At 41.2% G+C, this 22,429-nt stretch overlaps 1 protein-coding gene across 5 annotated transcripts in view; it reads right to left on the bottom strand.

Annotated features, from left to right (window-relative positions):
• The window catches only part of Mbnl2 (muscleblind like splicing regulator 2), a 150,200-nt gene that overhangs the window by 12,768 nt on the left and 115,003 nt on the right, over nucleotides 1–22,429 (bottom strand). For 2 of the 5 annotated variants that reach the window (XM_076872423.1, XM_076872424.1), the window contains exons 6-7: nucleotides 21,301–21,354; nucleotides 20,491–20,644 (exon numbers count right to left, since the gene is read on the bottom strand). In XM_076872423.1, coding sequence (XP_076728538.1) covers nucleotides 20,491–20,644; nucleotides 21,301–21,354 — 208 coding nt within the window. Of the gene's footprint in view, nucleotides 1–12,374; nucleotides 12,470–20,490; nucleotides 20,645–21,300; nucleotides 21,355–22,429 lie in introns of all 5 variants that reach the window. The other 3 variants (XM_076872425.1, XM_076872427.1, XM_076872426.1) reach the window with 3 other exon arrangements.

Below are 22,429 nucleotides of genomic sequence, written 5' to 3'. Positions count from 1 at the left end.
GTGGCTATACTCCCACAAGCCCAAGCTGTACATGGCACACGCTGGGCTCCTAATATATATATATTTGTTGAGAAGAGGTCGGAAGCCACGGAGTAGGAGTGGCCTCGCTCTCCAGAATAGACTCAGCTTCTAACCAGGTCCAAGAGGAGGAATTTGCACCTGTCCTCAGATACCTGCCCTATGCTGACAGAACTCGTATTAAAGGCAACAATAAGAAATTTTAAGAAGTGAGCTTTAACAGAACAAGCACTTGGTCCAACTGGACATCTTTCTTCCCACTCATAACCCCTTCTTTTTTGGAGAAGTGTCTGTTCAGATCTCTCATTCATTTTTAAAAGTGTGGTAATATGGAAATATGGTAAAATGTATCACTTTACCTGTTTTAAGTGTCCAGTTTAGCTGCATTGCTCATTCACTCTGCGGTGCAGCTGTGGCCACCAACAACCTCCAGACTGTTTCCCCCAAACTGAAACTGCACCCACTAATTCTAACTGCCCACTGCCCTTGCTTGCCCATTTCACTCCCTTCTTCTTCCCTCCCTCCTGTCCTTCCTTTGATCCTTCCCACTTTGGGATTCCATGTAGGTAGGGCCTTTTGTTCTGTCTGTCTGTGGACCCAAGTCGTCATCCACATCCTGGGTTCACTTTCCAAGTTAGCTCTGGGGCTTTTCAGACAACCAAATTAAGCTTCTAGTCGCTGCCTCTCCCAGTGGTCTCCTGCAGGCTGCTGAGGCTCTCACTCTGAATTAGGAATGTTTAGTTTACCTGAAGCTGATGTGAAGTCAGGTCTATGAGGACAGTGGGGGAAAACAGCCTGTGGTTCACGATTATAAAACAAAAAGGTCTGGATTTGAGGATCCCCTTTGGTAAACTCTTTTCTGTCAGAATTACCTGCCATTTACCACCTTTGGAAAGGGGGGGTGGTGGTACCCTCTTCCTTCCACACTCCAGCTCTTGTTCCCTGGACTACAATGTGATTTCCTTTGTGGATCTCATCAACCAATAATGTTTTCATTTCTGATATTGAACTTGGACTTTGAAAGTTTTTACTTCTACCAGAAATTTCTTCTTACATGGTTAAACAATGTAAAACCATGAGGTAAACTCAGTAGTTATGAGCTTTTAAGGGAAGCCAAGTAAAGAGGCTCACCCCAATTCTACACTGACCACTCCAGTCTGATTCAAACATGGTGGAGGTACAAGAGAACAGGATCAGCAGGCAGGAGCTACTGAGGGGCAAGCCTCTCCAGTCCCCTCCTACCTTCCTGAATCTTAAGCAAATCATTCTCTAAGATGTGTTCTCATCTGAAAAATGGATATGACACTTCACAGAGTTATGATGGGTATTAAATGAAATAATGCATATAAAATGTCTGACACATAATAGTGGTTTCTTGATAAATGTTGGTTCCTTTTCCTTATGCTATTACTTTAGGATTCAGAATCCTAAATCCAATTAGGTTGCAGTTTCCATTTAAATAGGCATTCAAATAATGCTATTGTGAATATAAATATATGATTTATACTGCCCTCTTCATCTTGGAAATAAACTTGTGTTTGATAAGTTTAAGATTTTTAAAAAAATATAAAATACATTTACTTCTCTTTCTGTACACGTATCACTTGACCTGTCATTGATGACTACTCTAGACAGCATTTCTCTGATTTTTTTCTCTAAGTTTTGACTGTCAATTCATATTAATCATTTTTCAAACTAAAATACTTCATTACAAGAGCAGACTGTCACTTGTGTGTGATGATCAGTGTCCCCTGTGAAGGAAGCTAACATCCTGAGAGGCAGACTCTTCCTTTTTTCTTAGACCTGGTTCACACTCAGCTTCCAAACAAGGGTAAGTCACTCAACGTCTTTGATTCTTAGGATTCCTTGTCTTTGTAATGGACTGTCTTTCCCAGTTCATAGGGCATCATAAGGATTAGATACTGGATTTAAGGAGTGTCTGGTGGTAGGAAGCACATAATAAATGCTACCATTATTATATGGTAATATGTGTTTAAATTTTCTATTCTAAGACATAAAATGTGAATATTTTGAAAAGACATAGTATTTATTAGCAAGTCTTAGATTACGGTGCTTAGACTAAATGACTTTTGACACTTTTGTGAGTCCAGCCTTGTCTTATACACAACTGTCCAATTTCCAAGCCTTCGCCTCATTCACATAGGACCATCTAAGAAGCAGGAAGTTGGGTGGGGGGCTTGCCAGCTTAGGTTTCATAAACAAACAAAACCCAACCAACCCTGGGACACCTTTGTGCAAGGCAAAGGGAGATAATGAACTTTTTCTTTGCATTCTTTGCACACGTTTTGGATTTCTGTCTTTTAACTTCCTCCCTTGTTCAAGGCCATCCTTAGTGTCGAAGGGGTTAGCGCAGAGTCAACAAGAGAATATGAACAATAGGAATCGATTGGCGCCATGAAGGATTCTCTCCCGAATCTTCATAACTAAAGTGCTTCTCGCCCTTTCAGTGTAACAATGGCAAATACTGAAAGAATGATTAATGGAAGAACAGTGAGGAAATTAATCCTGGAAAAAAGTACTTGGAGAAAAAGAAGGAATCAAGTTGAACTTCTCTGGCTATCTTTTTGATTCTTCAAAAAAACTTTCTAAATTCTAAGGAGGAAGCAAAGTTATTGATTGCTCAAAAAAGAAAAAAAGAAAAAGGAAGTACCGTTAGCACAGTCACGCTGAGCCATGGTTGGTAGAGGGAAAGAGGCCCTAAGAAGTGGGGAAGGGGTAAGGGTAGAAGACTGAGGTTCTTACCCCCCAGTCAGCTCTGAGTAAGTCACTGAACCTTCCAGGTCCTTCTCTCATGGGAAAATAAAGGATGAGGAGCTTGGAGAAAGTTATGAACCTGGTCCTGCCACTTTATAGGATGATCCTCGGTGAGTTTTTCTGCTTCTTTAACTGCAGTTTCCTCATCTATGGAGTGGGATAATAACATCCCTTATAGGGTCATTTGGAGTTTTAATGAGATAATTCACACAAAAGGCTGAGTGCCCTGCCTGGCACATGGTAAGCTTCGTGACACATAGTGGCTTGAGTTATGTTTGTGCTGTCCCATGCTCTGAGGTCCTCGGGGCCCTTCCATGATCATTTAAGGCTGTTGGTGAAAGGGAAAAGATTGTTCTAGGCAGGATGCATAACAGGGTTCTCCACCTGGTCTCCTTGCTGTTTATGTGAGTTAGATAAGCCACTTTGCTCATCTGGGCTAGTATTCCAATTTATGATGTAACCTGCATCTTAATTTTTTAAAGATGCTGTTGTACAGGTGGTGTGATTGGGATTAATTTGCTGTTATGACTTCCTGCCTTTAATCCCTTGATTCAGTTGATGCTGGTCTTGGGTCAGACCTATAATGCCTGGTGCACCTGTGGCTGGGGGAAATGGGTGACATTTTATAATGATCAGTTTCATGATGTTCCTTCCAGAAACGTCTTGTGGTGAATAGTGAACACTGTCTGCATTTGACTTCAGGAAGCTTATCAAATAAGCTCTGAGATCTGTGATATTACAGAGCAAGGGGATTGATGGTTAGAGTAATATCATTTGACCACTGAAAACAAAACACACAGACCCAAAGGCCCAGCATATTATTCTTGATGCTGAAGCATGATGGATTCTAATTGCCAGAATAGCTATAGTTTTTCATAAGCTGATGTCAGAAAATACATTTTGTCAACAAATTTGTTCTAGTACAAGTCATTTTGTTTTCTTTTTTTGTTCTCCTGCAAATCAAAGTGAAGATGTATAGACAAGAAGCATTCTTTTTATTAAAGTCAGTGGGAGAAATATCTCAGAGGAAGGCTCTGTGGTGGAGAAGAGGAAGGTGCTGGAATCCACCAGTGCTGTAGGGGCCACCTTGGGGTGAGCAAAGGACAAGACTTAACCTCTCTGGACTTCTGTGGCTCATGATTATTCACACCCCCCCCCCCGCACGCGCGCGCGCACACACACACACACACACACACACCTGATTTTCTCTGAATCTTGATTTCATCACTTCGTCAGAGAAAGAGGTCAAAGAGACAGCTGAGAGCTTCCCTGGAGTGTCTCATTTCCAAGTGTCTCACCGAACACTTCCTGCTTGGTTCTCATGCTGCCATTGGAGGCCCTCAGGAACTGAGCCCCTCCTCACCTCTCAGTGGCACCTTCCGGGGCTGCCCACTGCATCGTCCACCTCTACTGTCTCCCTCACTGCAGCAGGGGCCAAAGCAAACCACTGAGCTCAGAGCCCTGGTGCCCCGTTTGGATCTGTGGTAAGCACAGCTGCTGTGTCTGCATGTGTCAGGAGATGAAGCCCGAGACTGATCCTGAAATTCCTTTCTAAACCACACAGGCTGCTGTGAGGGAAATAAGGTCGGGGGGAGGCACTGACTGTTAGAGTTTGGATCTGGAATGTTCCCCAAAGGCCAGGGTGTTAAAGACTTGGGTTTCAGCTTGGTGTTACTGGGAGGTGATGGAACCCAGGGGATGGAAGTTAGGTGGTGGGGAGACTGCAACCCTGGCTCTGCCTCTCTGCCTTTCACTTCCAGGTCACCATGCGATGAACAGGCCTCCTTTACCATGTGCTCCCGCCATGACAGCTACCTTGCCACAAGCCCCAGTGCAAATGGGCCACCCGACCATGGACTAAAGCTTGCAAACCATGAACCAAAATTAACCTTTCTTCTTTTTATGTTGCTTCTCCCCAGTATTTTGTCACACTGATGGAAAGCCAACAAACGGCAGACTTAAAGTCAGATGTAGGCTCTACCACTTGTTAAAGCTGTGACTAATTCCAAACTTTAGTTCCTTTACATGCAAAAGGGAAAACAGAGCCCACCTAATAGGGTTACATTCAAAAACATATGCAATGTAGGATGCTGGTGTGAGCTGCCTTTTCCTTTTACCCCAACCTCATCTCTGCTCTTTAAATTTCAAACTGTGTTTACCTATCCTTTATCTAGTTTCCACATACCTCAGAGATCCATCCCTAGCTACCTTAGGAATAAGGCCCAGAATGCAGCTTACTTCCCATGAAGCGACATTTGCATATGGACTGATTTTTGTTTTCATTTTCTAAATGATGTGCTCTGACCTCTGATCAACTCATATCACTTTGGCTGAACAGAGAACCCCTGAAGGTCTTTAGCATCTCCCTCAACTAGGGGAATCTTGGACACGTCTAGCCTTGGAAGTCACTGCTTAGAGCCAAGTCCTGGAGGGAAGGGGCTCAGAGGCCAGACTTAAACCAACTGGTCTGTGGCCGGACATGGGTGGCATCGAATCTGTCAAGTGGAGTCACCTTTGGGTGTGTCTCTTTTCCCCATCACCTGCACAGGAGAGCTGGCCCCTTCCCTGACACACGGGCAGAAGTGCAGAAGGCAGCGGAAGAGGTGGGTAGGTAAAGAAACCGAGAGAAAACATGTTCCTCTGTTCCTAGCAGCCCTGGTGAGGAATAAGACCCTGCTCATCAGTCAGCCCTGGAAAAGGGTCCGGATTCCTGCACTGCAGCCTCTCGCTTGCCTTACAAATCTAAAGCTGGAAATCACACACATCGGATGAACTACATATTCACTCCACTCAAAGGAGGAAAACTAAAATTAGAGAAATGGAGCATGGTTTTACTACCATCAACAAAAGCCAACATACTACGGGGAATGTGACTTTCGATCCAAAAAAATCCCACCCCCCAATTCCATCAAAATGCAAAAGAGGAAGGGATTTGAGGTATAATAAATAGGACGATCCATGAGGCAGGGGAATTCCACAGAAGGACTCTTGACATTTTCTCTTCAGCTGCACAAAATTGGAACCGATATTATGTCTTTAGGTGCTATATACAAAAGAATTCTACCCTAGCTTCTCACCATGAGGTGTAAATTATTCATGAAAAATGAAAATGTACTAGCTCGCAATGCTTACATAACTTAGTCTTTCCTTAGAGAATCTGCAAATACATTTATTAATTGAACCTCATGGTAGACCTGCAAGGCAGCTGCTTCTGAGACAGAAAAATAAAAGGTCTTTTGAACCCTTATTTTCTAACTTCTTAGAAAAAAATCATCTACTTCTATGTTGGTCTCAGACACCTGTGTTCACCTAAGAAGGGCAGAGCACCCCACCTTTAAAAAAAAAACAAAAAAACCCCTCTTTTTTTTGACCATAGGAGCAAGTGTGGGTCCAATAACCTATTCCTGCTGCACAATGGAATTTAGACTCAAACTGCTAAGCAGGTTAGGAAGTAGGATTAACTGAGTGCAAATACTGCAGTTTTTAAAAAATATTTTTCAGTTGTTGATGTGCCTTTACTGTATATTTATTGAATTATTATGTGGTGCTGACGATCAAACCCAGTGCCTCATACATGTTGGGCAAGCACTCTACCACTGAGCCATAAGCCATAACCTCAGCCCCAAATGCTGCAATTTTCATAGTTTTTAAAATAATAGTCTTCAGTCTCAATCTCCTATATTCTGTGCACACGTGTGCATGTGCACACACACACTCATAAGTGCACACACACCCAATCCTGTCTTTGCCATTAAATATTTGATGGGACAGTCTGCCTCCTTTGAAGCAACCAGATCCATTCCTGAAACTGAACCCCTTCTCTAAAATCTGGATATAAGCAAAAAGTTCAAGGTGTCTCAACCAAGTTGGCAATACAACGCTGACCGAGATGCCTCAGCCCAGAAGGCTATTTTGCAAGGGCTGGGTTCTGACAGTTGCTGTATCTGCTGTTTTGGAGAACAGCCTATGTGGGGCCCAGCTGCATTCTGTACTGTGCTCCCAGGAGCCAGCAAACTGTGAGGAAAGCGTGTTTCCCAGGCTGATCATCCGCACGGAGAGGGCAGACACTCGGCTGAGTATTTCAGGAGACAAGAGCTGACAGGAGCCCACTCCTCCCACACTGCGGCCCTGCAGAACCAAGATTTTTTTCTTGTGAAACAATCACAGACCCCCAAAATGGGTCAAGTGGTGAATAGCGGGGAATGTTGAATGCCTCCTACATTTGTCTGAATATAGTCCCAACAGATGGCATTGAATAATAGCTATTTCATAAAACTCTGAGATCCCAGAGAGATGAAGTCAAACATGACCCTACCTTTCTGTATTTCCTGGCTGACACAGGTTAACTCACGTAGCCAAGAATGTGCACACAGTAGCTTTGAGGTTTGTGTTGACATGCGTCAGTGAGGGCGAAGTGGAATGGGAAGCTTTTGAGATTTTCTCTTTGCCCTTTAGTCACCAACAGCAGGTCAGACGAAGCATAATATTGGATTCCGATTACACATAATTATTTTATTTTTTTCCTAACAAGATTTGTTGAAATTATCATCTATAGCAAACCTGGAAAATGGAATTTTCTAATATATTTAAATATTCCAAAAAATAGAATGTAGGATATATTACCAACTAATTTTCTAAGCAGTTTTTAAGGCCAACTCTCTGTTGGTGGAGTTGATCTTTGGAGGAGGGTTCAGAAGATGTGACAGGCCTTGGGGCTATCACTAAGATGAAGCATCACTTTTTGGAGATGTGATCAAGTGTCAGTTAATACATTCCCAGACACATCATCTGACTTCATCAGCTTTTAAGGCACTGCTTGGGGGTGCTCCAGAAAGATCTCTCATCTCCAACCTGTTAGAGTTTTTCTTCCTAGTATGGACTCAAATCAGGATGACCTAGATGGACACTGTCCTCACTGTCCACAGAGCTGTCATACAGACATGGACAGCGTGGACTCTCTCCACATCTAAAGAGACTTTCTTTCAAGCACAGGCCTGGAGGCTTTGAACTTTGGTAGCATCCAGATAGGCAGTGGGAAGCCACCTGTCAAGGTGAGCATATGGGAGACATCTGACCAGAGAGGCCACCCACAAAGTCCTGGGATCAGCTGAGTTCAGGTTCCAAGAAGCAACTTCTGGTAGTCTACCTTTCAGTCCATCTGCATCTGTCTTTTTGCCACCTGACATTTCTTTGGACAGGTTCTGTCACAGTCTGAAATCTTTCTATATTCCTCTTGGGCTAAAAGTAACACTCCCTGTGTCAATGGGCAAAGGCAAGACAGAGCGGGCCACTTGCCAGCTACCACTGCCCTGGCTCAGGTTCTTGTTAAAATCACTTAATGGTCTCTGCAGATGCTCCTGCCTCAGATCCATCTGCTCTGTCTTCTAAGATACTATTTCCATCACTATTATGGCTTGAAAACCCTTCGGCAGCCAAACAGGGGCCAAACCCTTTAGCCTGGCATTCAGGAGTCTACGGTACCTAGAGCCAGTCACTCCTGAAAGCTGTACTCTGCACCATCAAATCACTGGTTCTCCTGGTACACTCTGCCCTCCCCCACAGCACTTGCCTTCCTTTTATCTCTTGATGATGCTTTAGAGATATCCAAAGTCACAGAATTCAGAGGGTAGAAAAAGCATTTTTAGATGAGGCAGGGGGTTCCCGGAAGACTCAGAGAACAGCCTCTATTTTAATTGGATCTTTCAGGATGTTACTAGAGGAACTGTATAACCTCTGTATATACACAAGGAAGATAAAACTTAAAATACATTAATTTGGAAATTATTTTCTACCTCTGCTTTAAAAAGGGAGAATAATTCTTGAATAAAAAAATACAAAGGCATTTTATTTGGGGTTATGCATTTATAATCATGGAGAGAGACAGTAGACCATGGTGGTTAAAGAGCAAGACTTTGGAGCATAATCATTCCAGTTACAGAAATTTTAATCTGCATTCTCATTTTATTAAATAAAATTTTCTATCATATGAATAAAGCTAGGTAATCCACACACTAAGCTGTTTATCTCTATCTCTTTTCATGTACACTCTTAAATCTGTTTCAACATAGGCATCTACAAATTTGCACATTCTGGTCCCTTGTTAGTGGACTGGAATTGACTAATTTACATGTTATCATCATTTTCTTTTGAGATTTTGCTTATTGCTGAGCTGCGTGTGAAGCTGGAAGAGGCTAGGAGTGGAGTCTATGACAAAAGAAACCCATGAATCTGCTTCACCAAGATTAATGACTAATTCGCTTTTTCTTCTCTAGGAATTATTGGTAGTTTTCACTGACTATAATATCACATAGAATTAATGGGGTCAACTCTACGGTTTTTAAACCTGACCTGACTATTACATAACCAGCTGGCAGACCTGCTTAAATTCCGTTAATCTCCCCAGTTTTGCTGTTCCTTAGTTTGAGCTGCATGAGCAAGGCTACTTCATTTTCCCAAAGAGTAATGGAGTTCGTTGCTTTCAAGTCTCACTTGACATTTTATTTGGGGTTATGTATTTATTATCATAGAGCGAGACAGTAGACCATGGTGGTTAAGAGCAAGACCTTGGAGCCAGATTGCTTAGGCTCCGGCAAGACCCTTTCTGTGCCATTTGAGTTAATGTAGTTGACCTCTGTTTCAGTTTTACCATCCACAAAAGGTGATCTGACCTGAGGATGGGACTTATGGATTGGCCCTTCCTTGTGGCTCACTAAGGGGTGACATAGAAAGATCACAGGACACGGGAGGTGTTAGTCCAGCTTCTTTGTCCTGTGAATGGCCTGTATCTACTTACAGGTACCTAAGAGATTTGAAATACTCAATGACAATCTGAATCGGCCAAATTAACTGAAAAAAGGTCCAAATCGACTTGCGTTTCGTGTTAAAGACAGATGGCTCCAGGAAGGACAGGAGCAGGTGATTATTGGCACATGAACTCTGCAGCGGCTGGCTCCTCCTCCCGTTCTGCTTTGTTTACCTGTGTGATCTCGGAGTCAGGAATCTCGGAGGCCACAGGGTTCTACTCTTCCTTTCCCACACCAGAAATCTGAGGTTCATTATGTTTAAAAGACATCTGTAATCACATGGACCTGGCTTGCTTTGAGTTTAAAGAGTAAAATCTTAACAAGATGATAACTTGATATTTCACAGTCATTAACAATCTCAGTTTCCTATTCTTAGGTGCTAAGAGAATGTCTAAGCTCTTTTTGTAGGTGTTTTGCTCTTTGAAACTTGTTGAAAAATACATAAGGAATATCATATCTGAGAATTTATGTTTACAATGATATATTTTTCTGTGGTTTTCATGTGTAAGCAGAGCCTCATCAAGAATCGCTAAAGATGGGGGGACACACGCCTGAAATCACAGCTACTTGGGAGGCTGAGGCAGGAGGATCACAGATTTGAGGCCACCCTGGGTAATTTAGTGAGACCCTGTCTCAAAAATAAAATTGAAAAAGAAGGTCTGTGGAGGTAGCTCAGAGGTAGAGCACTTGCCTGGCATGTGCAAGGCCCGGGGTTTAATCCCTAGTGTGTGTGCACACACACACACATGCACACACACAAAATTGCTAAAGGATTTCACTTCATCATTTACACACAATTGAACAGCAACTATCACATCTGACAAACTACAAAACCAAGAATCTAGTAATCTTGAAGCTAGTGAGTATTCCTTTAATTATGATTCTTTGATTAAATTGGAAGTAAACTTATTAGTTCCTCTACCAATCACACCTTGCTTTAAAACAATACATTTTAGCTTCTAATAGTCCACAGGCTTCCCACCCCATCTCATTACACATATACAAATCTACACATGTCTCAATCTCTTTATGTCTTTTTTTCCATAAAACAAGGCAAACAAATCATCAGACTACAAATCATACATGCAACACATGGCCCTATATTTATAATATATAATTTATCCTGAAACTCCAAAGTATTTCCTTATCTTGGCCTCTTTTCCTAGAAAAGATCTTTAAGAGTCAAAATAGTCAACTTGCCATAAAAGTCAAAATTTTGCAGTAGCAAACACTACTTCAGTATTGTACTTCAAACCTGTTTCCTTAGGATGGAACTGTGTAATACAAGTTGGGTCCAAAAAAATGTAAATGTGGTCAGAGAAGGCAAGATGTAGCTTTAAAAGAAGCAAGTGTCCAGCTTCCCTAAAAGGGGCCCAAGAAAAGACCTGCTTGACCCTAACAATGGACGGCTGCCAGGGTCTCCTCTACTTCTCCCATCCCCTGAATTTTAAAACAGAAATCTTCCCAACTAAGGAAACGGATTTGCTGCTCTTTGTTCTACTGGTTTGGAAGCGGAGCTGGTCTTCCTCAAGGGACAGCTGGCATTCTGAGGTGCAAGTGGAGAGCTGAAGGACTGTCACAAGGTTTGTACCTGCCCCTGTGCCGCCCCCTGGGCCTCCCTTGCGCCTCCATCTCTCCTGCTTGACTGCAATGTGAGGGCAGCGTGGGACTGCCACAGGCTTTGACTTTCATTCCTGCCTTCCACCTCTCTTTTTAGGATGAAACCCAGAGCACTGGGGTCCCAGATCCTCTCCAGCATGAGGCAGCCCTTCCAGCCTGCAGGACGCAGCCTGGATGGGCCCTTGGTGCCCTGGTGGTGGCTCTCAGGGCTCCACTTACCATTGCTCCTATTAGCCTGGCCCTCCCCTCCTGCCTACTCGTCGTATGTCCTTTTCCATCCTTAATAGCACAGTTGATTTTATTTTAAAAAAACAAAACAAAACAAAACACAAAACCAAACAAAAAACCAAAATTGTTCTTCAATGAAGGGAGGGCATGCGCAATAAAGTGTTTTTCTAGGCAGGGTGAGAGTTTATGCCGGGTCACGTCACACTGTCTCCTGGTGACCAGGAGCCCATGTGTGGTAGGGTCGGAGATACAGCCAGCTGGGGACCACAGAAAGTGGTCGGCTGGCTCATGCACTCAAACCAACAGAGTTAAACTCTCCTAATCAGTTATATCCAGCCTTTGTGAACCAGTGGCAGGTGCTCTTCTTCCAATAGGGTGTGGCTCTTACTCCAGGATCCAAATGGATTGTCAAGTGGGGAGGAGTGAGTTTCTAGACCGATGACCAAGGTCAGACGTTGATAAGAATTATTCAGACCTCAAATTTAACATTCATGATAAAGGGGAGACTTTTCTAAGAGGAGAATTTTTTTTTTCCTCCACCCCAGATGGTAGGGTCTGAACAAATCGAATCAAAATAGAGCCATTTTTGAAGCACCTGAGGGTGTGCGTCTACCGTTTTTGTGTGGCAATTCACAAACCACTGGATAATGAATGCTGTACTAAAAGGAATTTAAGCCTGTCAGGTTAATTACACAATATTAGGTACGAAAACAAACAGTGCAACACAAAACATAGCTACATCATTATTGGCAGTAAATGTTAACTCTAAATAAGTGCAACCTGTCCGTCAATGCTTGCTATAAACTAATTAAAAAATAAAATTTGATGGATAAACATGAAAAAAAAATTCTCACCGAGAATTTTTTTTTTAAATATCAGCACTCATTTAGAGTTCGGGATTTGTGAAAGAAAGCTTTAAAAGGAGCAAACCTGATTGGCTGTGGCTGTTGCTGCGAAGGGGACACTTGTTGCAGGAGTTGTTGCTGCAGAGACAGTGGCGGACGTAGCGCTGTGCATCATGGGTACTTTCAGGAGGGGAACCATGGGAGCAATGAACAGGAGGGTGTAGCATTATGGTAATAGAAGTGGTTTTGGCATGGTGAATATCAGAGCAGCAAGCCATCATGGGTTAAACCAGCAGATGGCATGCAATCACAATGCAAAGCAAGGAAGCATGGGAGAGAAATAAAAAAGGGAAAATAGCTTATTACAAGTACAATTAAAGGAAGTTTTAAAACAAAATCAGTGATTCCCAGAAAGGCCAAAGCTGATTACTTTGGTTGATGTATTTATAAACATTTGATTTCTAACAATAGATCCATTCCCAGTTCATACTACAGAGTGGAAGTGATTTAATGGCTGTTTCTAAATATTCGAGAAGTAATATCCAATGAGGTAAGAATGTATGATTATCAAACACAGAATCATCACAAATCCTATAACATCGAAGGCTCAATATTCAGACTTGGTTTTGGATAAGGGTATTCTTTGGAGTTAATTAATTTTTTTTTCCATTTGGCATTGCCCATGTAAACTGGATTGTGGATTGTATACTGTTTTGATCAATAAACGACAGAGGCAAAGTCATGGCCTCGATATAAATTCTTAGTTATAAATTCACAGTTACGTTGAAAGAGCCATATTTTGCCGATGTTTGTTTTTCTGGACTGTGAGTGGAAATAATCCACCTGTCCTCAAGACGGATTTTTGTACTAAGGCATTCAAAGGTGTAAAGGGAGCTATCTACTTTTAAAATTTAATTTAATCTAAGGGAATGTGGAGGTACAGAATATCATCACAAGTCAATTAACATGAAAGATCATCAAGCAGGCGGTTTAGGCATTTGATTTCAAAATACATCCATGAATAAATTTTTTAAAAAATAAATTCTTCTGGGAAACTCTGATAACTCTAACACACAGCAAAGAGGAGATAAAGGCACACCACTATGAACTTTAAAACATTGATGAAATTAGCCTGCCTCTCTGTTTTTCTTATGCTATACCAGATAAACTATAAAGAGAAACAAAACATAAATCATTAAAAAAGCACACTCGTACTTGTGGTTTCAGGCCTTTGGAGTGATTGGTTCTAACACAAGAGGTCACATTTAAATCATTATTTTCTTAAATAATACATATTTAAAAAACGTCTACATTAACTCTAAAGCCAAATAAGCCTTCAGATTTACTATTTCCTAAGCATTTCTACCATCTCTGACATAAAATTCAAGCAAGTGAAGGTACTGTACATCATATAAAAGACAAATAAAAAAAGGTTGAAACCTACCAATACTGGTAGCGGGTGTCATGCACAAAACTGACCCTGATGTCATGCAATGGTGGGTGGAAAAAGTGGATAAAGGGAAAGAAACAGGTTAGCGGTTTAGAGTTAACATTCAAAGTGAGATCGAAGCACAACCAGAAATAAGTAGGGTTAGTCAACACAGTTTTTTTAGGGCCGTTCACATTGTCAGCACAGACACAAATATATCTGACTTCTTTTAAGCCAATAATATTCCAAGTTTACTCTCAGACTACTTTTCACACTTTCTATTCATACACGTTGACAGGATTCTAGTAAGAATGACATGTGATAATGCTCCAAGTATTTTACAGACATTATCAAGTTCATCCTCCAAGTTAGGAAGTGGGTATTTTACAGATGAAAAAATCTGAGGCACAGTAACTCCTCCAAGGTCATTGTGTGAGTCAAGGGCAAGGTTAGAAATAGAGCTCTATTCCTGAATCCAGGCCAGGCTTGATAATCACAAGATTACACTGCACTGATTGCATTAGAAGTTTGTTTGTTTGATTATAGCATGTTTTGTGTCAACAATGATATGAAAGAAGAATAGTAATTAAGATTTCCTATCCTCTAAATCAAAGGCTTGCAAGGCAGAGGATTTTAGATTACTGTTTAAAAGCCAGTAACACAGGAAGACTGAGGCTCCCTCATGGAATGGTCTACATGTATATACGATCTCCCTTCTGCTATGAGGTCCACTGTGAGAAAAGATTGGCACCTGGCAATGACATCCAAATAGTGTACGGACAGAGGAGTTCAGAATTGGGGCTGATTTAGGGTTCAGACTAGGGATTTTTGTCATGGTGCTATGAGGTGATCTCTGAGGGAGGCCTTTGGTGAGACTGCTAGGAAGTCTCAGGTTGGTTGTAGGTGGGGAGGTGGGAGGAAGGTTTTAGGATAGTTGCCTTGCCTGTGGGTCTTATGGATGCACATGATAGAAAACACTGATGGGGATAGTGTGGCTTGCTGTGGAGGGCTGTAAAAGAGAGCTCTGAGGAACTATCTGCTACCAGTTCAGTTTCTTGGAATGAAAATCAAGGTAAGATATGGATTTGATAACTGAAGATTGGGCCTAGGTGTCAGAGAAGTAGCTTTTAATGAACACAAGTGTACCTACTAAAGGTTTCAGAAGTGCCTTCTGAGATATTAGCTGAAGACCATCGGATCTGCACATCTTCTTCCCTCTGCTGAGCACGTCACACACCCATGGGGGACTTCTTGCCTGACTGGTCCACATTTTGATCAGGCTAACATGACCTCATCAGGAAAAGGGGCGATTTAACTGGGCTGTTACTGGATTCTCCAAGCACAAATGCACGTGCCAGGGCATCCAGTGTGAAACACACTCTCTCTCTCTCTCTCTCTCTCACACACACACACAGATACACAGTCCCTTCCATGCCACCTTCTCTTCCTCTAGCTCTCCTCTCTATACTTCACAAACTTCTAGAAAGTCACCTACATGTCAATGTTCACTTTTTTGCTCCCATCCTCTCCAGTCTGGTTTCCACTGTCTCTGCTCCACTCCAACCGCAGGTGTCGGTCATCAAACTCCATGTTGCTGCAGTGGCAACTCGCCTACTGTCCTGAGTCTCAGCAGCATTTAGCACTTGGCCACTCCATGATGAACCACTGTCCTGTCTTAGAAGTTTGTTTTTTTTTTTTTTTTTTAATCACACACACACTTTTTGTTTTTCTTTCTGGCAACTCCCTCTGGTCCACTTGTTCCAATCTTTTCCTTCCCTGACTCGCCATCTCCACGTGCTGGGGTTTCTCAGACTCAGTGCTGGGTCTCTTCCTCTGCTCTGTAGGTTTTCCTGGTGTGTCACTCAATACATGGAATGAAGGAGAACTGACGAGCTCACGGCTCCCACACGGTGTGGAATCTCTGCTCTGAGCCCAGGTCCCTTTATCTCATTGCTTGCCTGGCTCCAGTGCCTTCCATCTCACAAGTATCTCCAACTTCACATGTTCAAACTCTGCCCTTTCCCACAGTCTGTGTCTCTCAAGAAAAACTCGAGGACACCACCAGTTTAGCCCCTGTTGAAAGTTGCCACTTTCCCTCACAACATTGCCAGGTCCAACTCATCAACAGGCCAACGCAATCCTGCTCTGAAAGCTTGCTCTCACTTGCCTGCCTGTCCATCACTACTGCTGCTTCTCACGCCTTGGTCACCATTGCCTCTAATCCCAGCCGTGAGACCATGTCCTGGCTGGCCTTGTTGCTCCCCAGGAGGTCCACTCTCCTGGGAGACACATCTCCCCAGGCAGGCCTACTCGTCCCCTGCTGGAAGGATTCACTGGCTGCCAGCACTTTCAGGATGAGGACCGCATGTGGTCCAGGCTCTGACCACCTCCCCAGGTCATCCTCCACCAGGGTACAGCAGCAGCCTTTCAGAGCTTTGAACTGAACACATCACACATCTGTCCTATTTTTGAGCTGCCCACAGGCTGTCCTCTCTGTCTGGCAACATCTTTACTCTCTTTATCCTCCAGGTCTCAAGCTATGCCAGGTCTCCAGAAAACTGCTCAACTGTTCTTTGACTTATCCCTCTATGCTATCTAGATCAGCTTTCTATTTTAATCTCATTGAATTCTTTGCTTCTTCATTCAGAGCATTCAAAAGAATTTTGATGATGTATAGACATGGGTGCCTGTTAAACACCCATCTCTTCTGTAACTCGGGAGAGCAGAGGCGGGTGTGCCTAGACGTATGGGACACATAGATCAATTCTCAAATGTGCTGGATGCAGGTTTTCAGCCATCAATAAGAGGTGTGCTAGGAACACATAGCTCATAAAACTTATTAAAGCACCTATTTTGTAAATAATCTCATTTTAAATTCAACCATGGCTGGATTCAAAGTTATCCCTGTACAAATTTCCCCTCACTCTCTTGAGATTCAGTGTGAACAGGATTTCTTGAAGGGCTGTCCTGTGTCATGCACGTGAATGTCATCTGGGTTGTCAGCAATCAATAGCAGACCTATGGTCACATTTGCTTTGGTCCTGGATGAGGTGACATGTTCAAACAAATTAATTTGATAAGCCTCTCTCTCTCCCTTGGCCTGAGTGATGTGAACATTGGAAATGCATAGCTTTGAACATATGGTGGCTCTCTTACTCAGTGCCAGACTCTGGTCCTGCCTTCTCTACCATCCCCACAGACCCCGTGGGTTCTTATGGACAATGTCCTAGTCTTCAAATACGCTTTTCCCATTAACCTGGGATGCTTCACTCTCAAGTAGCTGTGCTCAATCTCCCAGCTCCTCCTCCTCCTGCTTTACATTTGAGTCTCACCTACTGCTGAACTCTTGAACCCAGAACACATCACACATTCATGAAGCATTTGCTGCACTGTCTGGACAAATACATTTTGTTGTGTTGATGCTGGTGTAGTTTCTAGTGAACACTGTTGAATCTCTCATTAAGTTGTGTGATAACCTTATCTTATGTAACATGATTTCTCATCATTAGAAAATGTTTGGGCTAAAACTTTCTCCATGTGACTTATTTTGTGCTTCCAAAGCAATGAAATAAATCAAAGAAGGATTCTGTGGGTCGCCTTTGTTCTGTCCAGTTGAGGCTTTTCACTAGGGCACTAATTCTATGAGCAAAGCCTTCTTCTCCTTTCTGCTTCAGTTGCACAAATATTTCAGCTCTAGTGTTTGTGAGCAAGAACTATTTGGATAAATCCATTAATTTTATATATCACCTTGCAGTGTACACACAGCCTCAGTTTTTCCATCTGCAAAATGCAAATAACTATGCTCGCTAGTAATAGAGCGGCAACATCTTGAAGAATAATGAGATAATGTCTATAAGAACACTTACAGTAACTCAGAATAAACCTGTCAGAGAAATGCCAAGAATTATTATGCTGCTATTTTTGTAACTCTGTGTGGTTTTGCCACTTTCCTAACATAGCAAAGAAAAATGTATAACTGCTTGGTTAAAATAATCCCTATCAAAAAAGGGGGGGAAAAGGAAAAAAATCCCACCCACTACAAATGTGCCAGGACATCAACCAGGGCAATAATTATCTTAATAAAGTTTTAGAGATGAATCTCATATTTTGTGTGATATCGTATATTAATATGTGTACAGCCTGGAGGCATAATTTCTAAACTCCAATTTCATATTGTGTCAATGGCAGATTGTTAGTAGTTTATCAAAAGCTTTGCTATGAATGACCTTTTGACAAAGGGTAGCCTCTAGGAGAACAAAAAATGCTTTTTGCTTCTTATTCATGATAGTTGCTTATGAAAAACATTTTTAGAAAAATTGTTCATTTAAAAATAATAACCTACCAAGTTACAATTATTTTTGAGCACCTTACTTGACTTGAAGAGGTTTTTAAACAACCAGCTTAACAGTAAAGGATTATTATTATTATCACTTAAAAAATACTGTCGAAAATATGGTTTGTAAGAAAGAAACCCTGAAGTAAAAACTCGACCTAACATAAACACAGAATCTTCTGTTATGGATTTAAATGGGAGAAAGATTATATAATAAAAATTAAAAGATAATCCTTCTGATATAATTATTTTCTTGTTTATCATTTAAAAGAAACGTGAAAGTTTCTTAGAACACCACTTCAGAACATGAGATCCACAGTCTGTCCACTATGATCTTTACATCATGTAACAGATGGAAACACTTCTCATTCCCAGGATTAAATGGGCTGAGACCCACCCTTTGGCTTCCAAACCTCGCTGTGAGAAGGTTCAGGCACTTTGGAGCAGTTCCTAGAGAATCCACCAGAGGGCAGAAGTGCACAGCCACAGCTGCCAACCCCTAACATGGGTCCCTAATAGAAGACCTTTCAACAAACAGAAACCAGGTGATTTTGAAAGGGACGTTATTGATTCTTGCTCTGGAAATATTTAAGTGGTTTCCAGGTGAAATATTTTAAGGTGAGAATTCTTTCAGTGATCTAACAAATCAGTCGTTACTAGACTGAAAGGTTAACATGCATGAGAGTGTGTCCTGTCTTTGCCTCCAGGGTTTCACAGGTCTCCCCAGAGACATTAATGGCTTTGTCATCCATTCTTCCAAAATAGACTTGTCCTTTTGCCTTCCCCCTCAGTATGTTATTCCTTAATTTTTTCTCCGAAAATATCTAGTGGCCAACCAGTCTATGAGACACGCTGTAGAGGGCCTCAGGGTAAGCTGGCTTCTAGCAATCACTCTGCAATTCTGCCGTTTCAGGTGGGCCACACGTTCAAATACCACTATGCTCCAGTAGTGTGGGAGGTCACTAATTACAGTTGTAACAGGGCAAAAGTGAAGCCCTAATAGGTACTGAATTATAGATTCTTCTACAGGTCTCTGAGTTTAAGATAGGTACAGAACTAAAACAAGAAAACTAAACCTAAAAAAAAAATCATTTTGCTTATCTAATTTAAATTTTTATTATAATAAATACTATCGTTTACAGGTTACTAATTCATTTAAAAGTATAGTTTTTTTTTTCCCAAAGAAAAACACAGAAATATTTATTTAACTCCCTCTAATCTTAATTCCTAAAATGCTGTGGGATTTAAGGAAATGAATATAAACTGGAAAAGTCCAATCATGTGGATTAGGATCAATAATGAAATTACTATTCATCTACATTTACCTTGAAATAGCTACTAGAGGAGTTTTGACTTTGAAAAGAAAAGCTCAATGGAGGGTCATCTCACCAAGGTTTATGCCACCCGCCACTTCTAACGGACTACGTGCTGAAAACCACAGTCAAGTTACGGTGACTGTGCTCCTTTGTGCATGGTGCATGTGTGTGTCTGGCTTTGTCTCTGGTCAGGGAGGTGGGGAAAAACTGGGAAGAGCTGATGTGCATTATAACTTTGTTTTTCCTCCCTTATCTGAACCTTATGCTACTTAAAAAAAAAGTCTACTTGTATCTGATTTTTCAGAAGAATTCTGTGGAAGCCGTCTATGGAGGCTGTTTGGGTGGTGTGGTGTTATGTAAGTTGGGCTAGGCAGAGGGAACTAGGTTCTGTGTCTTTTCTCAGTTGTGTCACCTTGGAAATTCACTTCTCCTTGAGGGAGGGCCTCAGTTTTCTCATCTGTAAAACTGTCAACTAGATGAGATCACTAAGAATTCTTTAAACTCTGAGATTCTATGATCAATAGAGTTGATCTCTTAGCGGAATAATAGGTTCATGCCCTTTAGCGCCTCATAGAGTCAGACATTGGCTTGGAGACTGAGGTAAGAGTTTATATATTTGTGAACTTGGTGAAAGTTGAGCAGGATGGAGAAAGAGAGAGAATGGATATAAAAATATGAGTAGAGGGTTGCTTTAATTTGAATAGCCTGTTTTTTTAGTGCTCTGAATAGAAATAGAAAAAAAAAGGTTAGTACTTACTGGAATTGCTATGTTTAGATCATTCAGCGTTATGGACAAATTTCAGTTGTCACACATAAAGGGTCTTATTCACATGAATGACTTTGCAGGGCTTGTGTAAATTCAAGGAAAACTAGAAGCCCTAACTGCTCTGTTTCTCATGGGTTCAATCTGTCCCTTGGCCCCATCGAATATTTGGCTTTAGAATCCTAACCCTCTTTAGCTATCAGAGCAAGATCAGGACATCTAGATATCCTGCACAAGAGACATTTCAGGCCGTATCGTACCTTTAACGCAAACTAGATGCCACCAAACAGCTTAAGGAAATGAGAAGGAAGCACATGACCGAAGGGCACAGGACACAGACTGGGACGGTCAGGGGCGTACCTGTGGGAATGAACGCCGTGTGCTGCTGCAGCTGCGCGCTGGTCAGAGCCTGCTGGTAGTGCAACACGCTGGGATTAAAGACCGTGCTGGCACCGTTGCTTTTTTCAAGTGCTTGTCTCTTTGGTAAAGGATGAAGAGCACCAGGAGGAAAGGCCTAGAAACCAAGAATTCGATAAGAGATGTCTAACTTAAAGCAAACACACCTTGCTTGTCCACAGAGATCATCAATTGCAACATTCTTTTTCTTAAAAAAAACGACAGCTAAGGAGATGCCTCTGCCATGCACCTTAATTTAAACAGCGGCAATGTCGAATGAGTGAGAATTTGTTATTGAGAGCAAAAGCGTGATTTCTGAAACCCAAAACGGTAGCATCTCAACTAAGGGAAAGAAAAACTATCAAGCAACAACAACGGAAAAAAAAAAAAAAAAAAAAGAATGGCTTCGGCTTTTAAAATGGTTAAACTATTCTAAGGGGGAGAAAGAAGCATTGGTGTTATTAATACCTATCCTTTTCTTTAACTAAATGGCAATTTCTTGAATTTAAAGGTTAATATGAATTATAATGAGCATTTTCTGAGCCAAGTCATGTAAATTTGCTTCACTCTTTTGGAAAAGGTATTAAAATTTGTTAGGTTTAATTTATTTCACAGATTAACATATGAAAATGAGATGGCTAAACACCTTATTGAATTTTTTTTCCATTAATTAATAATAATGATTGGTTGCAACCAGTATCTTACAAGTAATACAAATCTCAGATGGTTCTCTGAAAAGCTACATGCAAAGCGAAAGGTGAAAGGTCAAAGTACCAGGTCTACAGTTGCTTCGAGAGGTCGCTTCATTGCTTTGGCAGTCGACTGAGTCTTTTAATAACAGGCAGCGAGCACATGATGGCAGTGGGCCAATGGGATTCAAGCGAATTAACATACAGGTAAACAGCAAGCAGAGGTGCATCATGGGAACGGCATTGCATTGTGGATAGGTGAGAAGGAAAAAAATATTCTGAATGCAATATACAACGTACAAAACACTAGGCATGCACAACAACAAAAATGTTCTCTAAAGAAATGAATATTACACCTTAAATTAGTATCGAAGCAAAAATGCATCTACTATACCTTAGTTAAAAGCATATAAGAGAGTAAAATATAGATGTTTGAAATTCAGGAAAGTTAATTAAAACAGCAGCTTGCATACACACCATAAGCATTTTTTATATTGCTTCAGAAAAAAAAAAAAAAGCAAAACTTTTAAGGGCCATAGGATTCAAGAACTTCTGATAAGTTAGTTTTCAGGTACAAAACACTGAAGGTACGATCCAAGTTGAAATTTTTCATAAAAATCATTCTTAATTGAGATCTGGCCTAACAAAATGAAGTGACAAACTGAGACAAAAAAAAATTCAGGCAAAAAAATATTCAAACACAAGATTATTTCGGCAAAACTGTTTGGGTTTGGATCTTTATTTTTTGTCTGAATCGCGTGGATAATTGTCTCAATTCTTTCCTTCACTCTGCTAGCATCTTAAAAAACTTAAGTTTTGAATTTAAATCGTGAACTTCCAAAATTCTCACTTTTCTTCCATTTTTCTGTTTCTAGTGACTAACTTATCATCCATTCTGTTTTCTATTACATTTGAAATTATAATTAATTTATCTCAAACAACTTACCGGATTAAACTTAAGAGAATACCTTTAAAAAGGTATTTAGTGTCCTTGGGTATTAAAATGATTTCTATTTGATAGTTCTATTTGTATTTTTAGGTACCATAAGTGATCAAACCAATTAATGAGAAGTGGAACTCTTGGCTAGAACAAGTACAATAGCAAACAGCTAAAAATGGCAAAGAACTGCTGAAAGACTAGAAATAAAATATATTTAACTTATAACCATACTTTTGGGGAGATAGTTTCATTTAAACAACTGAAATAATAACAA

This window comes from Callospermophilus lateralis, chromosome 12, assembly GCF_048772815.1.
Source record: "Callospermophilus lateralis isolate mCalLat2 chromosome 12, mCalLat2.hap1, whole genome shotgun sequence".
In the NCBI taxonomy this organism is placed as follows: domain Eukaryota; kingdom Metazoa; phylum Chordata; class Mammalia; order Rodentia; family Sciuridae; genus Callospermophilus; species Callospermophilus lateralis.
Note: the sequence above shows the minus strand (reverse complement) of the source record. Positions and strands in the feature narration are given on the sequence as shown.